Below are 22,964 nucleotides of genomic sequence, written 5' to 3'. Positions count from 1 at the left end.
TGGAGATGCAATGTACAATCATGTCTTAATCAAACTGGCATGGATTTTTCCTTCGTTGTGGTTCATAAAATAATGTCACCTTATAACAAATGATGTATTGGTCAGCGATTTTCACCATAATGCTGTGTAACAAACTATCCTAAAACTCAGTGACTTTCAGTCAGTATTTCTTCCTCGCTCATGTGTCTGTGGGATAACTGGGGTTTGGCTGATCTAGGTTGAGATTAGCTGGGTTCAGGTCTCTTCCATGCCTTTCTTATTCTTCTGGGTTCAGCGAAATAGTGGGGGTTTTTTCTTGTCATGGACCCAACTGAGCAAGCTTATTTCAAGCTTCTTTTCAAGTCATATCTACTAACATCCCATTGGCCAAAGAAGTCATATGGTGAAGCCCAAAGTCAGGATGCTGGGAGTACATTCCACCCCTGAATGTAGGGGATGGGGGAGGGAGGGAGTATTTGCTGAATGATGAGCTGATCTGCCTCAGGTGGTGACTTGGATTGGTTAAAACATGGTCTAAAAGAGGAAAGTGTAAGCCACCAGCTTCTCTTCTGTGGGCCTAGAGGTGAACTCTGCACAATAAGAACAGCCCAGAGATGCATAGACTCAAAGCTTTAAAGCTTCCTTCTGAATATTCTTGCGTTTGCAGCATGCAGATGGAGAGAGAAATTCTGGAATCATCCCTGCTGGCTCCCAACCCTTGCTTTGCTACTTCCCAGCTACTATGACCCTCATCGTTTACTTAACCTCTTCCCTCTATTTTCTCAACTGCAGATCACACCACCCTCCCAGGACTGTTAAGCGAGTTGACAGTAATAATTGTAGCGCCCAATCATTGAGTCCTAGGCACTAGGTGCTACACTAAATAAACTCTTTACGTCCACTGTCATTTAATCCTCCCAACAGCCCTTTGAGGCAAGAATGACCTTTTTTCCTCATTTGGAGATGAAGAGGTTGTGGTTTAGAGAGGTTTAAAACCTGCCGAAGGGAGTGGCAAAGTAGAGACCCCATCCAGGAGGCTGGCCCCTCCAAGGCTTACCACTGCGTACACTGGCCCTCAGGTCTGAAGGTGCTTGGGAGTGAAACCTGCCCCTTTGGTGTGGCTCAGCTCAGCCCCTCTAAGACTATTCCTGTTGCCATATTGCGAATTTTTCATTCATCAGCTCACACAGGCTGATGAATGTACAGAGAACGTATGTCCCTTAAATGTGAAAACCTACCCGCACGCATTGGTTAAGAGGAAGTGGCTTTGGGTAGAGGAAACTTTCCATTTTATAATCTGCTTCTTCCTCCGTTTGCCTGACGCAGTTCATTATTTCACTCCCCATCGTTTCTCTCGCCATGCTGGCCGTGGGAGTTTTACATCCCGGAAAGCAGTGAACAGGAGGCCCCGGGTGAGTGGATTTAAAGATGAAAACTGCTCTTCCCTGCAAATAGCTCCCTTCACGCAAATAGCCTGGTAATCAGCAATAATGATGAAGAAAATGGAGGGAACATACGAGGGAATTAAATGGGAGTTTGCTAAAATACTAAGCAGTTTTAAATGGGCCTCTGCAGTAACAGGGGAGCACTTCACGGTGCACGGAACGAACACCCCGCAGCCTGAAGTTCCCAGAATAGGCTGGTGGGTCTGACCTGAGGGCCCAGACAACCCCTGCCCCCCCTCCCCCACAACACACACACACCACCACCTCTGTTCATCTCTCAGCCAGGTCTTTCCAGAAGATCTAACCGCTAGGACTCTGGCTGCCTTGGTTGAAAGGGGCTGCAGTTCTACCAGAAAACTTGCCAGATTCCTCAGATTGCCAACACCAACTCCCCAGTGCTTTTCTGTGAGTTAATCAGTAAGACAGGCATTTATCACTACCCGCATCTAGAGGTTTGTTGAAGACTTGGCTTTTCACAGGGTCGTCCCTATACAGATCCTTGAAAGAAATCTCTTCTTCTTCCACCAGGAATGGCTAGGCCTCACCTGAACAGCTTTTTCAAAATCTCATGGTCATTAGGAATCACATGAGGGATAGTGTTTCCCTCTTTGTGCTGGCCGCTAGGATGCTGAGGGTCAAGTCTGTGCACTGGCTCATGTGGCATGGGTTTTGATACTTGTCTTACCTGATATTGTTTTCTTTTTTTTTTTTTTTTTTTTTTTTTTTGCGGTATGCGGGCCTCTCACTGTTGTGGCCTCCCCCGTTGCGGAGCACAGGCTCCGGACGCGCAGGCTCCGGACGCGCAGGCTCAGCGGCCATGGCTCACGGGCCCAGCCGCTCCGCGGCATATGGGATCCTCCCAGACCGGGGCACGAACCCGTATCCCCTGCATCGGCAGGCGGACTCTCAACCACTTGCGCCACCAGGGAGGCCCTGTTTTCTTATTTTTTCATGTCTCCTGCCCTTCTCACTTTAAAAATTTTCTGCTCCTAATCCTTTTTGGAATAAGGGCATAAAGAAGTCGAATATATCTCTTAACAACCTCTTAATTTCTACTTTTGTAGAAATAAGATAACTTAGATGCAGAGGTGAAGACTGAATTCTCTGAGGATGTGTTCGCCTTTACACTGCCAGTGCTTGAACAGAACCTGACACATCATAACTGCCTAGAACAGGATCTGACACAAAATAGCTGTCCCGCTCAGGGCCTGGTACATAATATTCATTTTATTTACTGTGGCATGACCTTCAGCCTGTCACTTATTATAAAATTAATTTAATAAGGATTTCGTTAACCCTTGCAGTCAAAGAAAATAAAAGAGTTGGGCTGTTCCATGAGTGTAGGCTTAGATATTTGATCATGCTGGAATAGTTTACTAGGGCTGCTGTAACAAAGTACTACACACTGGGTAGCTTAAACAACAGAAATTTATTGTCTCACAGTTCCAGAGGCTAGAAGTCCAAGATCAAGGTATCAGAAGGGTTGGTTTCTTCTCACGTCTGAGACAGAAAATCTGTTCCATGCCTCTCTCCTAGCTTCGGCTGATTTGCTGGCAATCTTTGGCATTCCTTGGCCTGAAGAAGCATTGCCCTGATCTCTGCCTTCATCTTCACGTGGTTTTCTCTCTGCCTATGTGTCTGTGCCCAAATTTCCCCTTTTTATATGGACACCAGTCCTATTGGCATAGGGACCCAGCCTCCTCCAGTATGACCTCATCTTCACTAATGACATCTGCAGTGACCCTGTTTCCAAATAAGGTCACATTCTGAGGTACTGGGGGTTGAGACTTCACCCTATGAATTTGGCTGGGGGGTGGTATACAATTCAATCCATAACACATGCATTTCAGGATCTAGTTGGTTACAGTTTCTGTAGGGAAAGACAAAGGCTTTTGTTCAGTTACACAGTGAAATCAGAGCCCAAAGCCCACCATCCTGCCTGGGTCTGTTCCAGGTCCCCAGAACCCCTCCCGCAGCTGTACGCAATTATCACACATGAGACTTCTCGGTGCCGGTCCCACCCTCTGCCTCTGAAGACCATGGTTTGTTCTGGGACCTGAGAGGCCTTGCTGACAGCCTTCTACTCCGTGAGAGAATCTGGACAACCGGTGAAGGCGAGCCCCTAACACCGGCCAGTCAGTGACAAGCCACCCAAGTTAGCCAAGGACCTGGTGGCCTATAGAATCTCCAAGTCAAGGACAGGGATTTCCAGGAGAAGCTGGTGAGACTCCCCAGTGGAAACATCCTGACCTCCTACAAACCAGCAGACTCTGTAGTCCGACCCCACGGGGGGAATCCACTACCTGGGTTCAGACCCCAGATCTGCTTCTTGCCAGCTTTTCTGACCTCACCTTTCTGGGCCTGTTTCCTCATCTGCAAGTGGAAATGATAACAACAGTGCCCTCAGGTCGAGCTGTTGTGAGGATAAATAAGTGAACTCACACACCCAGGAGCGAGGGACTCGCGGGAGGGCTGGACACAGAACTGTTGAGCTACAGGGCGAAGTTCTACCACGGATGTTAAACCACAACAGTGCCTCGTTCACTGAAAAAGCCTCTTACCCAGATGATTTGCTGCATCTCAGGAGCACCCTGGATGTGCTTGAGAAGTCTCATTGAGGTCCGATGGCAGAGAGGGACCTCTCCAAGTGCTGGGGCTCTGAACTTGAGGGTGTTAGTTGGAGTTATTAGAGGTGAGCTTCTTAATGAAAGTGGTAACATCTACTGCTTCCAGAGTAGCACCCAGTCTGGGACACAGCAGTGCTTTTCTTCCTTCTCCCCTCCCCTCCCCTCCCCTTCCCTCCCCCCCTTCCCCCTCCCTCTCTCCCTCTCTCCCTCCCTTCCTTCCTTCCTTTTTCAGAGCAGATCCTTTCTGTTAAACAAAAGTCTTAGATAGAAGACCAATATCTAAATCAGACAAATATAATCTTTCAGGAGCACAGACTGTACTATGTGATGTCACATAACATTTTATTCAATGAAAGCAAAACTTTTCTGGATGAAAAGTTGTACTTGCCCAGGGCCTTTGCACATGCTGTTCCCTTCCCCCAGGTATCTGCATGGTTTTACTCCATCATCTCCTTTATGTCTTTTCTCAAATGTCACCTTCTCAGCCAGGCCCTCGCTGACCATCAATTTAAAATGGCACCAATCCACACCCCACCCCTGTCTCTCCCTCTCCCGGGTCCCTGCTTTATGCTCCTCCCTGGAACTGAGCGTGTCACCTACAGTTCACTCTGTTTTGTGCCTGTCTCCACCCCCTGGAACAGGAGCTTCACGAGGACAGGAATGTTGTGAGCTGTTTTGTTTGCTGCTGTGCCTCAGCACCTAGAGTAGGCCCTGACACACAGCGGGTATTCATTACATTTTTGTTGAACGGTGAATAATGATGCAGCTATTTAGGCAAACACACACATTTGAAATTGGGCGTGAATTAACGCAATGAAGAGTCTGACTCCATTTGTGACGTGCGACCTTTGACAGCGTTTGAGCTGCCCGTCCCCCTCCTTCCCCCGCCTTTCCCTCTGCCCCACATCTGGGCAAAAGCTGATAAGAAACCCAAGGTGCTCCTTGTTTTGGTGCTGGCGGGAAGTTGAGACCACACTCAAACAAGGGACCCCTCACCCCAGCCCCACTCCCAGAAAACCCTAAGCCGCCCTTGCTTCCCCCCTGACCCTGCTCCCTCAGATGATTGCAGACCTGCTTCGGAGCCCAGAAAGCCTCATAATGTGAGTCATTTCACACCCTTGTGGTGCGTGCGTCTTGACCTATGAACCACATTTTGAGCAAAGAGTCTCTGTGAAGTAACATAACCACGAAAAAACAGTTGCTGTCAGCCCAGCTCCCAGAATAGCTCTGCATTTGCTTTGTTTGTGCCACATCAAGAAAATCCTCCCCTGTGAAATTAAGGGGTTGCTCATGGTTACGGTTTTCATTCTGTCAGGTTATCTGGCAACCTCAGGATGCTCTTTGATGAGTGGATTTCAGAAGCTTGAAAGCAAAATCGAAGCACATTTTTGTTTCAAATACGAATTCCACCTCAGATCAACGGCTTGCATCCCTAACTTAAAAATAAGAGCCCAAACGGACAATTCAGGGCCAGTTCTGTATGATCTGGTTTCACTGTGTTCCACCAGGGTACACATTCATTTGGTTTTGCACAATTTTATACATGGGGAACCTGAGAGACTATTTTGCTATAACGAGAATACGGGCTGGGCAGATGATGCTTGATCCGTACCTGCCAATGACCGGCTGGGATGCACATGTGTCGTGTAGCATAGAGATTCAGAAAACTTTACATGAGCTGAGAAGCAGGGTCTACATTTAGAAAAAGATTGCTGGTGACCTTCCGGTGACATATGTATAAGAAACTCAAATACCGCATTTCATTGAATCTGAGACACACCATTGAAATACAAAACAAAATAAAAACACCACCAATTAAATTAATTCTCTGGGGTGTGAATTATTATGCTCATTTCAATGGACATAGCAGAGTGCCTAGCACATAGTAGGCACTCAATAAATGTGGAGTGATGGAACTGAAACCAGGAGAGATCAGATAACTTGCTCAAGGTCTTTGGTAAGAGGTGGGTCCATAATCCAAGCTTAGGTCTCTGTGACTTTGGAATTCTAAAGGCAGGAGGTCTCCTGCTACTGGGCATGAGAGTGCCCTTCAGTGGATTATCAGTCCCAAGACAGTAAGACATTGCATTGATAGCCAACTCATCTTCCTCTCTCTTTCTCTTTCTCCAGCACCTTGATTCAGTGGGTGAAGATTGGCCGTGGATACTTTACTATTTTGAGGGAGGAGAGTGCATTGAAAAAGAAGCAACAACAACTTCAGAAACTCAAAGAGGAAGAAAGAAATATATTCCAACCAGCCAAAAAGACATCAGATATCCAGTATGGGGATATTCTTTTGACGTAAGTAGACACCATCACCGTGGCACCAGTGGTCTTGGGAAGGACCACTGAGAAGGACCACTGCCTGGTTGGGTTGAGGGGTGGCAGCTATCTCACATGGGGAGCCCCTTCTTAGGCTGGTGTCAAATGACTTCTTTTCGTCTGGCTCAACCTACCTCGCCAGCCTCACCTCCTGGTATTCAGTGAGGTATCTTCTACTACATATGTCTGTCCTCACATCCAATGCCAAGAGCTACCCAAGAAATCTTGCTGGTCCCCAGCTGTGCCTCTTTCCCTCTCATTCCAAGGCTTGTCCCTACCTCTGGGCATTTTCCCGTGCTGTTCTCTGGGCCTTAAGTACTCTTCCCTACATCCTCTTCCAACTAAAGTTCTAATTCTCATTAAAAGCCCAGCTTAAATGCTGCCCTCTCCTGATCCTTCCCAGATTTCAGCCCGACCACCTCCGGAGCCCATTTGGACTCTGAGTTCCCTTAATGTGTTTGCACACTACTTTGTTTTATTCCACATCGATATCCCTATTCTAGACCTTCTCCTGAAACCCCAGGTCGTAGCTCGGTATCCACCCAAAGCGAGTGGACCAAAAAAAGGTTTGTTGGTTTGTTGAATCAGTAGCCTCCCTCTTTTTGTAAAGGTCTTTCCTCTGGTTGAGAGAGAACCATCAACAGACTGGCCCATTATGAAATGCCCATTCACGTAATAGTAGCAATCATGCTAATAATCACAACCACAACACTAATTTATAACGAGTGTCTACTGCGTGCTTTGTGCACGTCTTTTTGTCAAAATTTCAAAACGTTCCTATGAGATAGATACTATGATTAGCCCCATTTTAGAGATTAAGAATGAGGCTTAGTCGTAATTCCCCCTATGACTAAGGTCATAGTTGGAAAGCACCCCCACGTCCCAAACTGAGTGACACCAGCATTCATGGACTGCTACATTCTGCAGAAACAAACTCCTGGAATACTTAGCTTGTGCAGACCAAATGAGGCACAAATCAGTGATGGAAAGGAGGTGCTGAAGCAGGAAGAGAGGAAATATATATGGTCGAAACGGCCTGCCGTTGCCCTATTAGAGCAGTGGTCTCAGCCCTGGCTCCACAATTAGAATCACCTGGTGCCCAGGGTGCTTCCCAGACCCATTACATCAGACCGTCTCGGGGTGTTACCCGGACATAGTACTTTTTAAAGCTCCCCTAGATAATTCCCATGTGAAGCCAAGGTTGAGAGTTACTGTGCTAGGGCTGCTTTTAGGAACCCAAATTGACATTTTGCCGGCTAAAGAGGAAATGGAATCCACAGCAGGTAATGCACCATTTCCCAAATTCTTCACAACATTAACGTAAAGAAATATGCATGTGTACGTCTTAAAAACAATGGTCCTACCAATGGAACCATACAATATGGGACCTTTTTGTGCCTGGCTTCTTTCACTTACCATACTTTGTTTGAGGTTCATCCCAAACAGGAAGCAGATTGGTGGTTGCCAGGGGTTGAGGAAGTGGGGGGATGGAGAATGACTGCTTAATGGGTGTGGGGTCTCCTTTGGGGCTGATGAAAATGTTTTGGAACTAGATTTAGGCGATGGTTGTATAACCATCCATTCAAATGCCATTGAATTGCACCCTTTAAAACAGTTAATTTTATGTTATGTAAATTTCAACTTAATGGAAAAAAAAAAGAGGGAGTTCTGGTCTGTGAAGCCCTGGCCTGGGGGGTGGGGGGGCTGGACACTAGTGGTTGGAGGTCTTCTTAAAGCTCAAGGTTCCCAGGTGACTGGTGGGAACCCTGAGTGTGAGACCATGAGGGGCTGCTATATTTCTAGTCACCTTTCCCCTGAAAGTCTGGCCCTTGGGAATCCCAGCTTATTGTAAGAAGGGTCTTCTCTTTGATTCCTCATTTGTGCAGACCATGGACTATGCTTTTTCCTTGCCCTGGGAAGCTGTTAGAAGGAAACTTAACTTTTTCTAAATTGGCAAATGTCCTTAGGACCAAAGCAGCTCCCAGGCCACCTTACCTCTCTGGTTTCCAGTCTCTCTTTAGTTTTGGCCGAGAGATTCCCACTTCGTTGTTGGCTCTTTGCCACTCTTTTTATTTTATTTATTTTTAAAATTTATTTATTTTTTGGCTGCATTGGTTCTTCGTTGCTGCATGTGGGTTTTCTCTGGTTGTGGCGAGCAGGAGCTACACTTCGTTCCGGTGCACGGGCTTCTCATTGCCGTGACTTCTCTTGTTGCGGAGCACGGGCTCTAGGCGCGTGGGCTCAGTAGTTATGGCTCACAGGCTTAGCTGCTCCGTGGCATGTGGGATCTTCCCAGACCAGGGCTCAAACCTGTGTCCCCTGCATTGGCAGGTGGATTCTTAACCACTGTGCCACCAGGGAAATCCCTTTGCCACTCTTTCTAAAAAAATATTTTGTCTAGCATTTTTGTTTATTTTTACCCAATAGGTTGGTCTAAGTAAGCTAGCTTACCATTTGTGCATTCATTTATTAATTCATTCATTCAGTCTGAGACTGGAGAAAATATCTATGGTTTACAATCCCCACTACATGCCTTCCAAGGAGTGAGCATCCCAAGGAGAAGCTTTCTTTGGTGAGCAAGCGTATTCAAGTGAATATGCAGATAGACAGGAAGAGCAGAGAGGCTTCCCTGACAGATAGAATGGAGACATTCAGGAGACGGGCCGAGAGTGTGAGCGGAAGGGACCCTTCGGAGGAGAGAAGAGAGGAAAGGCAGCCATCAGTGGGAGAGAACGGAGATGTCTAATGAGGGTTTTTACGAGGTTTTGCCTCATAGTGTGATATGTAAATCCATTCCTCAGTTTCCCCAGAAGATCTTCAGTAAAATATCCGTGGCCCCTTAGTGCATTATGTCTTGGACCTTTATCCTGGCTTCCAAGTAAGTGTAAGGGTGAGAATGGGAGACTACCTTGACCCCAGGCCCGTTCTCATTGTACAACCAACCATTTGTATTTTGAAGACCTACTGCGTGCAGGCCTTCTGATGGCACAGAGATATGAAAAGGATTGAGGGACAGTCCCTACTGCATGCGGTGCCACAACACAGTACCATGGGGGTGCACCTCAAGTGCCCTGAAGTGTGCCTGTAAAGGAAAAACACTCCTGCCATGTGTTTCTCCTTTTCTCTCACACCATGATCACACTCATACTTCTGACACCAGATGTGTGGGGTTTCCCCCCACACCAAGCAAATGTCTGCGACACCAGTGAGGCATCCTACCATCCTGTTCAGTTCCGACACTTTCTACCTGGAGTTAGCATCAGATCCCACAGGTTAAGGGCTCAGTCCCACAAGACTGACCCCACGTCAGATGCCAGTCACGAGTCCCAGGTTGTCACCTGTACTTCTGACCAACCAGCTATAAATCGGGGTTCCCATGACCCCCTTCCTTGGGTTTGATCATTTTCTAGAATGGCTCACAGCACTCAGGGAAACACTGACTTACATTTTCCATTTTATTACATAATAAAGGGTACAGATGCGTACCCCGATCAAGAAGTACATAGGGTAAGATGTGGAAGGGACCCAGGCACAGCAGCTTCTGTTCCTGTGGAGCTGGGGAGTGCCATCCTCCCATTATTTGGATGTGATCACCAACTCGGAAGCTCCACAAACCCCGTACTTCAGGGATTTTTATGGAGGCTTCATCACATAGGCATGCTCTATCATTAACTCAGTCTCCAGCCCCTCTCCTCTTCCCAGAGGACTGGGGGTGGGGCTGAGAGGTCCAAGCTTCTAATCATGGCGTGGTCTTTCTGGCGACCAGCCCCCATCCTAAAGCTATCTAGGAGCCCACCAAGAGTTGCCCCATTCCCCAGAAAAAGACACCTCTGTCACCCAGGAAATTCCAAGGGATTTGGGAGCTCTGTGTCAGAAAGTGAGGGCAGAGACCAATATATATATATTTTTCTATTATTTCATAATGTCTGCCCGCTCAACTTTAGGGGGTGAAAAGGAAATCTGGAAAGAATCCCCAGAAGTGTGACTTCTGAGCAGAATCTTTAATGCTGAATGGGAGTTCAATGGGTGACAAAAAAAGAGGTATGGTTAGACCCATCTGTATCAGCCCGCCAGAAATCCCGCAGCCCGCATGTCTGGTTAGAAAGGCCAGGGCTGGAGAAGGAGGGTGTGGTGGTGTTATCTATTGCCAAAATCAGAAATATGATTTTCAGAATGAAAAAAAAAAATAAGCAGGCAAGTCATGACCTGAGCCACCTCCATCCAGCCACTCATTGGACCCCACTGAAGTGTCCTCACGGGACCTTGAAGAGGCGCAGGATACAGAGAAAGCCACTCAGTGAGCCGAAGGGTTCTTACCCTTTCCGTGAAGGTCCCACGAGCTCAGCGCAAGTTTTTTTTTTTTTTGCGGTACGCGGGCCTCTCACTGTTGTGGCCTCTCCCGTTGCAGAGCACAGGCTCCGGACGCGCAGGCTCAGCGGCCATGGCTCACGGGCCCAGCCGCTCCGCGGCATGTGGGATCTTCCCAGACCGGGGCACGAACCCATGTCCCCTGCATCAGCAGGCAGACTCTCAACCACTGCGCCACCAGGGAGGCCCTCAGCTCAAGTTTTGCCCTTAGTGTCATCTAAGAGGCCGATGACCCTCTCTGAGTCTGGTACCTCTAGTGGCGCTAGCCACCTGGCAGCCTTTCTCTAGAATAAAGAGAAGGAACGAACTAGTGGTTCTTTTCGCAGGAACTTTTTGCTCAGATTATTGGGCAAACAAACAGGCTCTGGGGAAGGTGGCATCTGTAAAGATGCTCCCGTGACTGTTTAAATAGTTTGGTTGTAACGTTGCCCTTGTTTGCATGGGGTTTTTAATCCATGGTCACAGAACACAATTCTTCCCTCTCCGATCCATGTTTCAGTGTGCAAGACATGGTATATTTAAAGTTTAATAAGTTTAAGTATGCATGAGGTCTTTCCTCACGAAGACATTGATCTGATTATGACTTATCCAGTGGATTCCATGAGCTGTGCAAGGCTGGTCATTAAAATAAAACTGGAGGCTATTATTGCAACATAGCCATCAAATGCAGGTGGGGGCGGCAGGGGTTATAAACTAGCACTGGGAGATTATCCCTACCAGTAGGGGCTAGCGGTTAAGAGCACAGGGCTGGGGTTCGAGTCCAGACTTCCCCCATACAACTGTTTAGCTTCGGGCAGGTTGCTGTGCTGCTCTGAGCCTCCTCTCTCTACACCCTTATGAATGGTACCAAACTCCCAAATTTGTTATGAGGATTAAAAGAAATAACACTTAGCACAGAGCCTGGCATATGAGACGTGCTTAGTAATTGCTAGCTATTATTATGCAGTGAAATGAAGTTGATCTCTCTGGCCCTCAATTACTTAAAACCCTCAGATCTATGGCTAAAAATCTTAATTTCCAGGCAGGCTAGAAGGCATCTCACATGTAAGAGCTGTGTTCTATGAATATAATTCCAATCACAGAATTATCAAAAATACAAGTGTTCATTTAGAACTGCTTTTTTAACACAGTATTTGATCCTGTGCATTCTAAAAGCAAAAGGGATTCCACCCCCCCGCCCCGGATCTAAGACCATAGGATAAGTTCTTTTAGACCAAAGTTTTAAGTCTGACAAACTATGTAGGGAAAAAAGAAAATCAAGCATGTCCCCAAAGATTCCGGCCTGCAAGCAGTCTTTCCCACTGTGTTCAATGACCTCATTTCTCAGCTGCAAGTTCAGCTGAAAAAGGCGAAAAAAAACAACGGGTAGAATTTGTCTTATGTTTGCAGCTGAGAGGAGACATACAACAAGAGATTAAGGAATGTAAAAGCTGGGTTAATTTCCCCGTATTCTAAACCACTGGGTTGAGCCAGTAAGCCTGGGCATGCCAACATATTGGCTTGTGGTTTCCTCAGCTCTAGGGTTGAATAAAGAGCCTGTGGAAATGGAAGGCAGGGGACCTAGATTCTGGTCCTATTTTTTAGTTAGCTCTGTGACCCCAAGATTGTCCTCAAATTCCCAGGAGGAAGGTGACTTCTAATGGGTGCCTCCACCTCTTCTGGTCCCCTCTGTCTCCTTTCTCCACACTAAGCCAGAGTGAGCTTTCCAAACATAAACCACTCCCAGTTTAAAATCCTCGGTGGCCACCATTCTTTATCGGATAAAGACAAAGGTCTGAGCAGGGGCTACAAGGCTCTGGATGGGCTAGCCCTTGGCTTGCCCTCCAGCCACACTGTCCCGCTCTCCCTCCTCCCCAGGGCCTCTCCCTCCGCCCTCTGCCTACTGAATTCCCATTCAACCTGCAGATCTCAGCTCAATATTTACTTCTGTTCCAGTTACTGTTGCTGTGAGCAACCACTCCAAAACCTATTAACTCAAGACAGCAAACATCTATTTCACTCACCAATCTGCCATTTGAGTAGGGTTAAGCGGGGAAGGATCCAGCGCTAGCTGGGGCAGCTCAAAGTGTCTGTTTCCGGGAGAGCTCATCCACACGGTGGCACCTTGGGGCTGGCTGTCAGCTCTGAGCTCATCCAGGACTGAGACCCAGCAGTCTTGGTCCTCCTCCCTATGAGTCTCCTCACAGGCTGCCAGCTTCCTCCCAACACGGTGGTGCCTGGGTGCTAAGAGTGATCATCCCAAGACATAAGAAGGAAAAGCTGCCAGTTCCTGGAGCCGGGACCCATTAATTGGCATCACACCACTTCTGACACATTCTATTGGCCCAGTCACTCAGAAAGTCAAGATTCCAGGGGATTGAGGGCTATAAAGCCACCTTCCCACTAGAAGAAACTTGAGGCCCATGTTTCTAAATTGACACAACTCCCTCCAGGAAGTATTCCCTGGCTCCATTTCAGCCAGATTCTCTGTTTGGGTCTGTCAAAGCACCACACACCCTCCAACTCAGCCTTATCACAGCTGTGTTTGTGTAAAGCCCGTCTCCGCCACGAGGCTCTTAGGCTCCGGAGGGGAGGGGCTGGATCTGTCTCCATCACCACACCTACAGCCCCCAGCGCAGAGATGTTCCATAGATATGGGTAGACGTGAATGAATCAGGGAACCCATCAATGATTCAATCAGTATTAAAGTACTCAGGCTGAGAAACTACAAGGCTTTAAAGGAGCACACTGGTAGCATAAGTATGTAAGGCAAGCTGGGAGTGAGATGCCAGGGGTCTTTGAGTCTCAGGCAACCCAAGAGGCACACACCTCGTGCAAAGTGGCCAGTGATCTTGACCTTGGGCCTCACCCAACTCTTACTCAGAGCAGCAAGAACTTTCGAGTCTTTTCCATCTTTATGTGACATCTCCCAATTTTAAAATATAGACAGTCAATTCCATTACGCACACAGTAGGCTTATTAAAACATGTCTATGGGCTAGATTTGGTCATGGGCAAAAAATATATACCCTGTGACCCAGGCATGCCAAAAAGGAAAAAACAAACAAACAAACCCCGTTTTCTCTGACTGAAATGACTTACTCCATGATGGTGTTGAAAAGAAAAACTTAACTGTGGTATTAAATGTAACTTAATATTTTTCACTTTGAAACAGTCTTTTCTGGACAAATGTCCAGTGGTTTCAAAGATGAACTTCCTGTTTGGGCTGTTTCTCTCCTCTCTAAGCATCCCTTTCCCCCCCACCCACACCCTTGCTTCCCCCAGATGGTTTTGGCTTCAGAGGAAGCTTCTGTATTCTCTGTGGAGCAGGGGATGGGCTTCAAGAGAGGTATGCCTGGTCGTGGCTGATCTTTGGGGTCACAGTTGTACCAACTTCTGAAGCTCGAGATCCCCACGTCTCACCGCTGGTTCATCCAGCCAGTGAGTCAGCAGTCTGTAGAGTTGGGGGAAGCCCATTTAAGGAAAAGACCACAGATAAGAGCCGCTGACCCCAGGCAGTTCCTGCCCTGTGCATCCCCGCCATTTCCACTTCCCACCATCCCTGTCGCTAGGACCCTGGATGCCGGCCACCTTCCTCTCTCAAGCTGAAATTATTGTAATACTTCTCACTGGTCTCCTTGCCCTCCACTCCCACCATCGGCCATTCTCAAAACAGCAGCCAGAGGGATCCTTTGTCACATCATGTCCTCTTTCAGCTCAGAGTCCTTTACTTTCATTGAGGAAAAAGGCCAGAGTCCTCGCACTGGTCTGCAAGGCCCCCATTCTCTCTCCATCCTTCCCTCCTCTCTCTGTTGCTCACTCCACTCCAGCCACACGTGCCTCCTTGCCGTCTCTAAAACACAGTCCCACCTCAGGACATTTGCACCTGTCGCTCCCTCTCTCCAGAATGCTCTGCCCCCAGACATCTGAATGGCTCACTCCCTTCCACTGCAGATTTTTTATCAAATGTCACCTTCTCAGTGATAACTTCCCCAATCACTCTATTTAAAATTGCAAGCCCCAGCTCTCGCAGCCCTTCTGAGCTCCCTTCTCTTTTTTCTCCCCATAGCACGTATCACTGTCTAGTGGGGGTGGGGATGGGAACGGGTCAGCAAACTCCAGCTCATGGGCCAAATCCAGCCCCCAGGCTGGTTTCGTAAATAGAGTTTTATTGGAACCCTGCCATTTGCTTATTGCTTACATTCTGTCAATGGCTTTCCTGCTACTAAGTAGTCAGGTCATAGACCGAATGTCCCACAACATCATAAATACTTGTCTAGCCAGATAACAAAACATATCCGACCGCTAGTCTAGTATACCAGTATACCACACAGCTGCCCGATTTATCTTATTTGCTCCTTCATGGGAATATGTGTTCCCTGAGAGAAGGGGGTCTAATATGCTCTGCTTACTGGCTGCATCTAGAACCTTCGTCTCTCCAGCGGGAATTACTGCCTGGCCCATAGCAGGTGCCCTGTGATATTTGCCAGACAACCCCTGGCGAGAGAAGAGGGCACTTAAAACAGCTCCTGCCTGTTCACTCTGCTGCTCCCATTCTGCTTCACCTTCAGCACAAACGGGGACGAGAAGATGAAGAAGGTGGGGATGGGAGTCCTCCTGCGTCCGTTCACCCCTGTGCACAGCTGCATCATTGCGCCCTCGCTGCCTGAGGCTCATGTGTAAGTAGTCCCACCTCTGGCTCATCTGTTTATCATGCAAAGCCAAGGTCAAATGACTCAAACAGCTGGGAGCTGTTGAGTTGTTCCTTTGTCCTCTTGAAAAGGGACAGGGAGCCTGGGGCCAGCAGTGTTATGTGGTGTATAAAAATAACAGAAGGCAAACATGGGGGCTTAGAGCTAAGTGGCAATCCAGCTGGGACTGAGTCATTCCATCCCTTACCACACCAGATGCACTAATGTCAAATAGTTTGCAAAGCCTGATAAAATCTGTCTGCAGCGTGCGCCTAGCAGATGTCTCACCCAGGGCTCCGGGGACATGTTTTCCCCAAGACTCAAGGAGCTATTTCCCAGAGAAGCCCCTGCTGCCTTCTGAGCCAACCCCAGGCACAGACTCTTCATTGCGTGATGTGACAGGGGCTAACCAACCCTCCAAAGAATACTTGGGCTTTCCAAAACCTTGACACCTTGTTCCCCTCCTATCTGTTCCAGAGAATTCTAAGCCCAGCTTTTTCTTTTTTAGTAGTTAGCACTTTTCAACTGGGAGATTTCAGGTGCCGAGATAGAAATTGACCGTGAGGCAGGATTGCTTAACCTCGGCGCTATTGACGTTTGGGGACAAATATTTCTTTGTTGGAAAGGACTGTCCTGTGCACTGTAGGATGTTTAGCACTGTTCATGGCCACCACCCCCTAGTGTCACCCCCCTCCCCAGCTGTGACAACCAAAATGTCTCCAGAGATTGCCACATGCCCCCTGGGGACAAAATCACACCCATACCCCCAGCCCTCCCATATAAGAACTACTTTAGGGCAATGAACATGGTGCACTGGACTCTGTCTGCTCATTTGTCAAATATTTATTAGGCCCCTACAGTGTGCACAATAAAAATAGCACTACGGACAGCTCTGTGGGCACTGTCTCAGTCCTCTCAGAGCCCTTTTGTGCAGGTGTATTATTATCCCATCCCTGCAGATGAGAGAGCAGAGGCTCAGAGAGGTGTACTGGCCTGCCCGAGGTCACAGAGCTCAGGTGCTGCTGCACTGGGGTTTTAAGCCAAGTGTGTCTGACTGCAGAGCCTGACCTCTCACCACCACACACGACACAGAAGGTATATCCCAAGGCTTTACCTTTGAGGAGCTAGTGATATATCTGGACAGCCAAGTCTCGTGTACTTGAAGAGTAAAATAATGCAAGAGTGAAACTGTAAGACAAGATGGCAGATCCTTAATAAGAGCACTTAGTTCGTGGGTGGAAGATGGCACCATCACCAACACCATGGCATCATCATCACCATCACCATCATCATCCCTATCACCACCACCACCACCACCGTGTATCTGGACACATTCCCATCCCTTACTAATATTTCAGCTTTTGATGAGCCCCACTCCATACTTTCCTCCTATCTCCCTTTGATGAATATTATGACTGGCTTCTTCATAGACTTATTTGTTCAGGGACATTCCAACCGGCAGCCTCAGCTTGATGTTCTTAAAACATCTCCTTGCAAAAGTAGTCTTTGCAATTTCTCATAACGTCCCATGGAAACACTTGAGCTTTTGCCTTTCTTCTCCATGGACAAGCCCTCTGAAACCAAATGGTATAAATCAGTGGTTCTTAGGCTTTCACTCGCATTTGAATCATCTGGGGCTCTGGGCTTGGGTGCGGGGATAGCAAAACAAGGAGATGCCTGGGAAAATGCATGCTCCTAGGTCCCACCCCCATTTCCTTTGGTCTGAGCAAAGTGAGGTTTAAATCAACTGTGGAAGTGACTGGAGAGCTTCTTGCTCATCCTCCTTCAGTGCCAGATGGGGAAACTGAAGCCCAGAGAGGAGGCAGAACCTGCCAAAATGCTCACGACAGGAATTCTGATCTCCTGACTCTTAAGTCAGACCTTTGTATCAAGTTTGTTAGATGATGATGATGGTGATGGTGGTGATTATCACAGTGGTGGTTGTTACTATTCGTTATGCCCTAGGCCAGGGATCAGCAACCTTTTTCTTAAAGGGACAGACAATAGATATTTTAGGCTTTGCAAACCAGATGGTATCTCTCGCAACGCATCGACAGTCATCCCTAGGTATCTGTGGGGGATTGGTTCCAGGACCTTCTGCCGATACCAAAATCTGTGATGCTCGAGTCTTTTATGAGTATAAAATGGGGTAGTGCTGTCGGCCCTCTGTATCCACAGATGCAGAGGGTCAACTGTACTTCACCTTGTTGTCGCAGCAAGAAAGCTACAATGAATGGATGTGCCTGTGCTCCAATAAAGTTTTATTTGCAAACAAAGGCACACACTCCTCTAGATTGAAGGCTGCCCCTTCTTTTCCTTGGCTGTTCAAAGGCTCTGGCTGCATTTGATGATTGTATTGGCATCTATTGCTGTATTACAGACCACCTCGAGGTGGAGTGGCTTAAAACAGCAACCATTTATTCTTGTTCAAAGTCTGCGGGTCAGCTGGGTGGTTCTGCTCGTCCACATCAGTTCAGCTGGTCCTGGCTGGGCTTGCATATGTGTGTGGTAAGCTGGAGGCTGGCCCATCTAAGGTGGCCTCATGCCCAGATCTGTTGGTTGGTTGGTTGGTTGGTTGTTGGCTAGGGTGACAGGAGTGACTGTCACTGTCATCATACAGCAGGCTAGCCCGAGCTTGTTCCATGGCTGTCAGGAAGGGTTCCAAGGACAAGAGCCGAAGCACTCAAAGCCTCTTAAGGCTTAGGCTCAGAATGGACCCAAGGACCTTTCCACCCGATTCTGTTGGCCAAAATAGACATCAGGCCTGCCCAGATACAAGCGATGGGGAAAAGAAAGATTCCACCGCCTGGTGAGAGAGATGCAGAACCACCTTGTGAAGTGCATGGATGCAGGGAGGAGGGGAGAATCCGAGCAGTTTTATCATCATTCTACCAAAAGGCATCAGGGCAGAGCCCACCTGGTCAGTTCTCAAATTCTCAGTCTTCACGTCAGCCGAGGTGGATCCGAGCCTGGTCAGCCCCTCAATCCCAGTGCGACTGATCCCAAAACCAGCTGAAGATTCTGAATTGACTGTATGGGGATCAATTCAGTCATGCCAAGGAAGACTGGACCTTTATCTTCTTAAAAAAAGAGGCGGGGCACAGTCTGTAGGAAGGAGGACAGCCCCTCCTTCCCTCTCAGAGATGACTGGCCTGTCCTTACAGCCCTTCCTGAGCAACTGTGCAACAAAACAGTGCCTGCAGCCACTGTCTGGGTTTGCCCTTGGCAGTCAGCATGGGGTGCTTTGTAGCATTTTCTGATTTCTCTTAGTAAAAGTTTTGAAAAAACGTTGTTTTTTTCTCAGGGATGTTGACTCCCACTCATATTCTGGTTGGTACAGCAGTTTCAACAGAGAGGGCTATTCAGATGCACTGACCGCTAGGTGCTCCCCCAGAGTTCTGAGCACAGGGATTTTAGAAGCAGGCTTTGTGCACCCTGGTCAGCGTTTTCATCTATTATGCCCCACATTTAAGAAAATAAATGCTTTCTCTTTTAATTTGACAAAATCCAAGGTATTGTGCTTTGACCTGACATACAATCATTATGAGAATGGAGCGATTTCTATCAAGCATGTTTCTGGGACCCTTTCTTTCTCCCTCCCTCCTTCCCCTCCCTCCCTTCCTTCCCTCCCTTCCTTCCCTCCCTCCCTTCCTTCCTCCCTCCCTCCCTCCCTCCCCTCCCTCCCTTCCTTCCTCCCTCCCTCCCTTCCTCTCTCTCTGTCTCTCTCTTTCAGTTTGCTTCACTGCATGTTAGATGAGAGATCATCGGGTTTGAGGCACTGTGTATTTTCATTAAGACTTTATTTTTTTAGAGCAGATTTAGGTTCAGATCAAAATTGAGGGGAAGGTGCAGAGATTTCCCATTTCCCTCCTGCCTCCCCCATTATCGACACCCCGCACCGGAGTGGGACGTTAGTCACAACTGATGAAGTGGCACTGCCACATCATAGTCACCTGCAGTCCCTAGTTTACATTAGGGTCCTCTCTTGGTGTGGTACATTCTGTAGGTTTGGATGAAAGTATAACGACATGTGTCCATCCACTCGCGTTTATACGGAGTATTTTCACTGCCCTAGAAGTCCTCTGTTCTCTACCTATTCATCCCTCTCCCCGTCCCCACCCTGGCAACCACTGATCCTTTTACCGTTTCCATAGTTTTGTCTTTTCAGAGCATCATATTGTTGGAATCATACAGTGTGTAGCCTTTTCAGAGTGGCTTCTTTCACTTAGTAATATGCTTTTGAGGTTTCTCCTTGGCTTTTCATGGCTTAGTAGCCCATTTCTTTTTCACGCTGAATAACCGTCCATTGTCTGGATAGTTTATTTATCCATACATCTCTAAAGGTTGCTTCCAATTTTTGGCAGTTATGAACAAAGCTGCTATAAACATCTGTGTGCAGGTGTTGTAAGGCACTTTCTATAAGCAGAGAAAAAGGTCCAGACCCATTGGATGAAACCCTTTTCTGCTGAAAAGGGCGTGAGGGCTCTACCCTATAATAAGAGACATCAACACTGTATTAAAGCACAGATTCGGGAACCGGACTGTCTGGGCTTAGATTCCAGCTCTGCTGTTTGCCGCCTTTTTTGACCTCGGATAAGTTATATGACCTCAGTTTCTTCATCTGAAAAATGGGAATACTAATAGTACCTTCCTCGCAGTGTTGTTATAAGAATGACTTTAATTAATGGGTGTACAGCACTTAAAACAGTGTCTGGCACAGAGTAAGCGCTCTATGGGAAGTGTTTACTATTATTGTTATTTTGCTGTTGTTGCTACTATTCTTTGTTATCTCTGTTGTGCATATGAGAATTGTGCCCAAATTATCAGCTCTGGAAAGTGTCAGATCCCAACCAATTTATTCCCTCCATCTCCCATTCAGTAACCAGAAATGTACTGAGCCTACTCTGTGCATACCTGTGATGGACAAGACTCTGTAGCTCACAGGCTTGTGGGCTGCACAGACAAGTAAACAGGTAGTTACAAGACAGCAGGGACACAAAATGTAGGGACAGAGGGACACATTGTAGGTGGCGGGGGGGGGTGCTTTAGAACCTCCTCGGAGAGAGGATGCTCGAAAAATCAAGGAAGGCTTCCTGCTGGAGGCGACATCTGAGCTGAGACCCAATCACGGAGAGGCAGAGGAGGAGGAAAGGGAACGTGTATCAGGAGCAGAGGACAGTGCTGAGCACCTCCCCTCATTTTCACTAGAACGATTACTGCCATCATACAGATGAGAAAACTGGGGCTCAGGGACATGAAGTAATTTGGCCAAGACCACATAGCTAATACATGGCAAAGCTAGGATTTTAACCCAGTGCAAAGAGAGTATGTACGGCGAGCGTGCGCTACAGAGCAGAATTTCACCAGGCTGCAGGTGGCGGCACAGGGGTGAGAGAGGAGACACGAGGCTGGGGAGATGGATGGGAGTCTCCCATGTGATGGGCTGTTGGTTTGCCAGGGCTGCTGTAACAAAACCCCACAGACTGGGTGGCCTAAACAACAGAAATGTATTCTCTCACAGTTCTGGAGGCTGGAAGTTCAAGGTCAAGGTGCCCACGTGCTGGTTTCTACCAAGCCGTGTCTCCGTGGCTTTCGGGGGGCTGCTCGCTCCGCCCTCACACGCTCTTCCTCTGTGAACGCGTACCCCAGTGTCTCTCCGTGGGTCACGGCTCCTCTTCTTCTAAAGACACCAGTCAGATTGGGTTAGGACCCACCCTCTTGGCCTTATTTTAACCTCATCACCTCTTTAAAGGTCCCCAATACAGTCACATTCTAAGGTACTAGAGATTAGGACTTCAGCCTATGAACTTTGGGACGTAACTCAGTCCATAGCAGATGGTTTAGGGAGTCTGAAGATCGTAAGCAAGGGAGGGAGAGGGCCAGGTTTGTGCCCCTTCCTGTCACCTGCAGAAATGAGTCTGATGCTCACACGCCTCTCGTCCCGCTGTGATGAAGCACATCCCACCTCACCAGTTGACTGTCCTCCCCAGCCCTCCCCACCCGCAATGGACACAACGGAACGCCCAGGCCTGCAGAGGCTCTGAGTCGTGAACAGAAGAGGGGGCATCTCCCCGGGCTTTTCGCAACTGCCTGGGGTCACAGTGAGGGTACAGGGAGGTGTCTGCACAGGGCTGGGCACATGGTACAGCCACTGCTACTGTTGGTACCCAGAGCTGCCAAAATGCACTTACCTGTAGGGACCAAGATGGTGTAAAGGGGGCAGACAGACAGAACTGGGAGGGCTGTGGGCTCGCGGGTCCTTTAAATTAGAAGTGAGGGATGCGTGGGTGCTTATTATTAGAAAATAATTTGTGGATGGAAAAAAAAGGAAGGAAGGCGCTCTAGATGAAAAAAGAGAAACAGAGCTGCTGACTCTAGTTTTCCAAAGACCCGGTGGACACGGCCGCCCCAGAGCATGGGGGCGGAGGAGTGGGGTGCATGGGGGCCGGTCCCCTGCAAGCAGAGTGCCCTGGGTGCCTCTCAAGGGGCTCTCCAGGATACGCCTGGGCCCGCTCCACACTTGAGCCCCAGGCCTCGGACTCCACCTTCTGAGCTGGGGCCTTCCTGGAAGCTGGAGGGTGGATTCCTGCCTGCCCCTCTGAGCACAGGCACAGGAGCCCTGGGGAGGATCAATCAATACAGGAGCAGTTTCAGAGAAGAGCAATTACACAGGTTGGTAATGGAGGCATCTGGCCCATTAGTGTAAGAGGAGAAGTCATGCAGGGAGGGGCTGGCTAGGTAGGACTCCCCCTCATTTCCAGGAAGAATGCAGGCAGCAGGTTAACCCTCTCCTGACCTTGCTCTCGGGGTGGCCACTCATTTGGCCGCGTCAGCACCTCAAACAATAAGAGCTCAGGTCCACAAAAGCACCATCTCTGGGATTAAACAGATGCGGATTCAAATCCTCACCAATCCTAGCGGGACCTCAGGCGACTCTACCTCTCGAGTCCCTTGTCTGCAAAGAGGACGGAATAAAGTCACCTTCTTACAGGGCTGTCGAGAGCGTTGAGTGGGATATTCAGGCCCCATCTCTGTCACCAGCAGGCTGTGCAACCTGGAGCAAACTGATGGCCCCTCTCTGAGCCTCAGTTTCCTCTCCTCTAAAATTCAGGTAATGATTCCTATCCGGCAGGGTTTGGGGAGAAATAAATAACGTGTGTCAGGTGTCCTACCCAATGCCTGGCTCATCGTAATGCAGAATGCCCCCCAAATCAGAAAATACAGGTCAGACCTTTTTTTTCTTTTTTTTTGCGGTACGCGGGCCTCTCACTGTTGTGGCCTCTCCCGTTGCGGAGCACAGGCTCCGGACGCGCAGGCTCAGCGGCCATGGCTCATGGGCCCAGCCGCTCCGTGGCATGGGGGATCCTCCCGGACCGGGGCATGAACCCGTGTCCCCTGCATCGACAGGCGGACTCTCAACCACTGCGCCCCCAGGGAAGCCCTAGACCTATTTTTAAATGGTGTTTTAGTTACATTTTCAAATCATGTGTTCAGTGTGGTTTTCCTCAACATCCAGCTACATTTGGGGCAAAGGATTTATAAATTTAAAGCAGC

The 22,964-nt window shown here is 48.3% G+C and overlaps 1 protein-coding gene across 1 annotated transcript in view; it reads left to right on the top strand.

Annotated features, from left to right (window-relative positions):
- The window catches only part of CCDC60 (coiled-coil domain containing 60), a 158,654-nt gene that overhangs the window by 99,796 nt on the left and 35,894 nt on the right, over positions 1-22,964 (top strand). Inside the window, exons 3-4 of the mRNA XM_060119646.1 lie at positions 6,182-6,352; positions 15,291-15,398. Of these exons, the coding sequence (XP_059975629.1) occupies positions 6,182-6,352; positions 15,291-15,398 (279 nt within the window). The remainder of the gene's footprint in view (positions 1-6,181; positions 6,353-15,290; positions 15,399-22,964) is intronic.

Source organism: Mesoplodon densirostris, chromosome 15, assembly GCF_025265405.1.
Source record: "Mesoplodon densirostris isolate mMesDen1 chromosome 15, mMesDen1 primary haplotype, whole genome shotgun sequence".
Lineage (NCBI taxonomy): Eukaryota > Metazoa > Chordata > Mammalia > Artiodactyla > Ziphiidae > Mesoplodon > Mesoplodon densirostris.
This window is presented reverse-complemented; position numbering and strand designations above follow the sequence as displayed.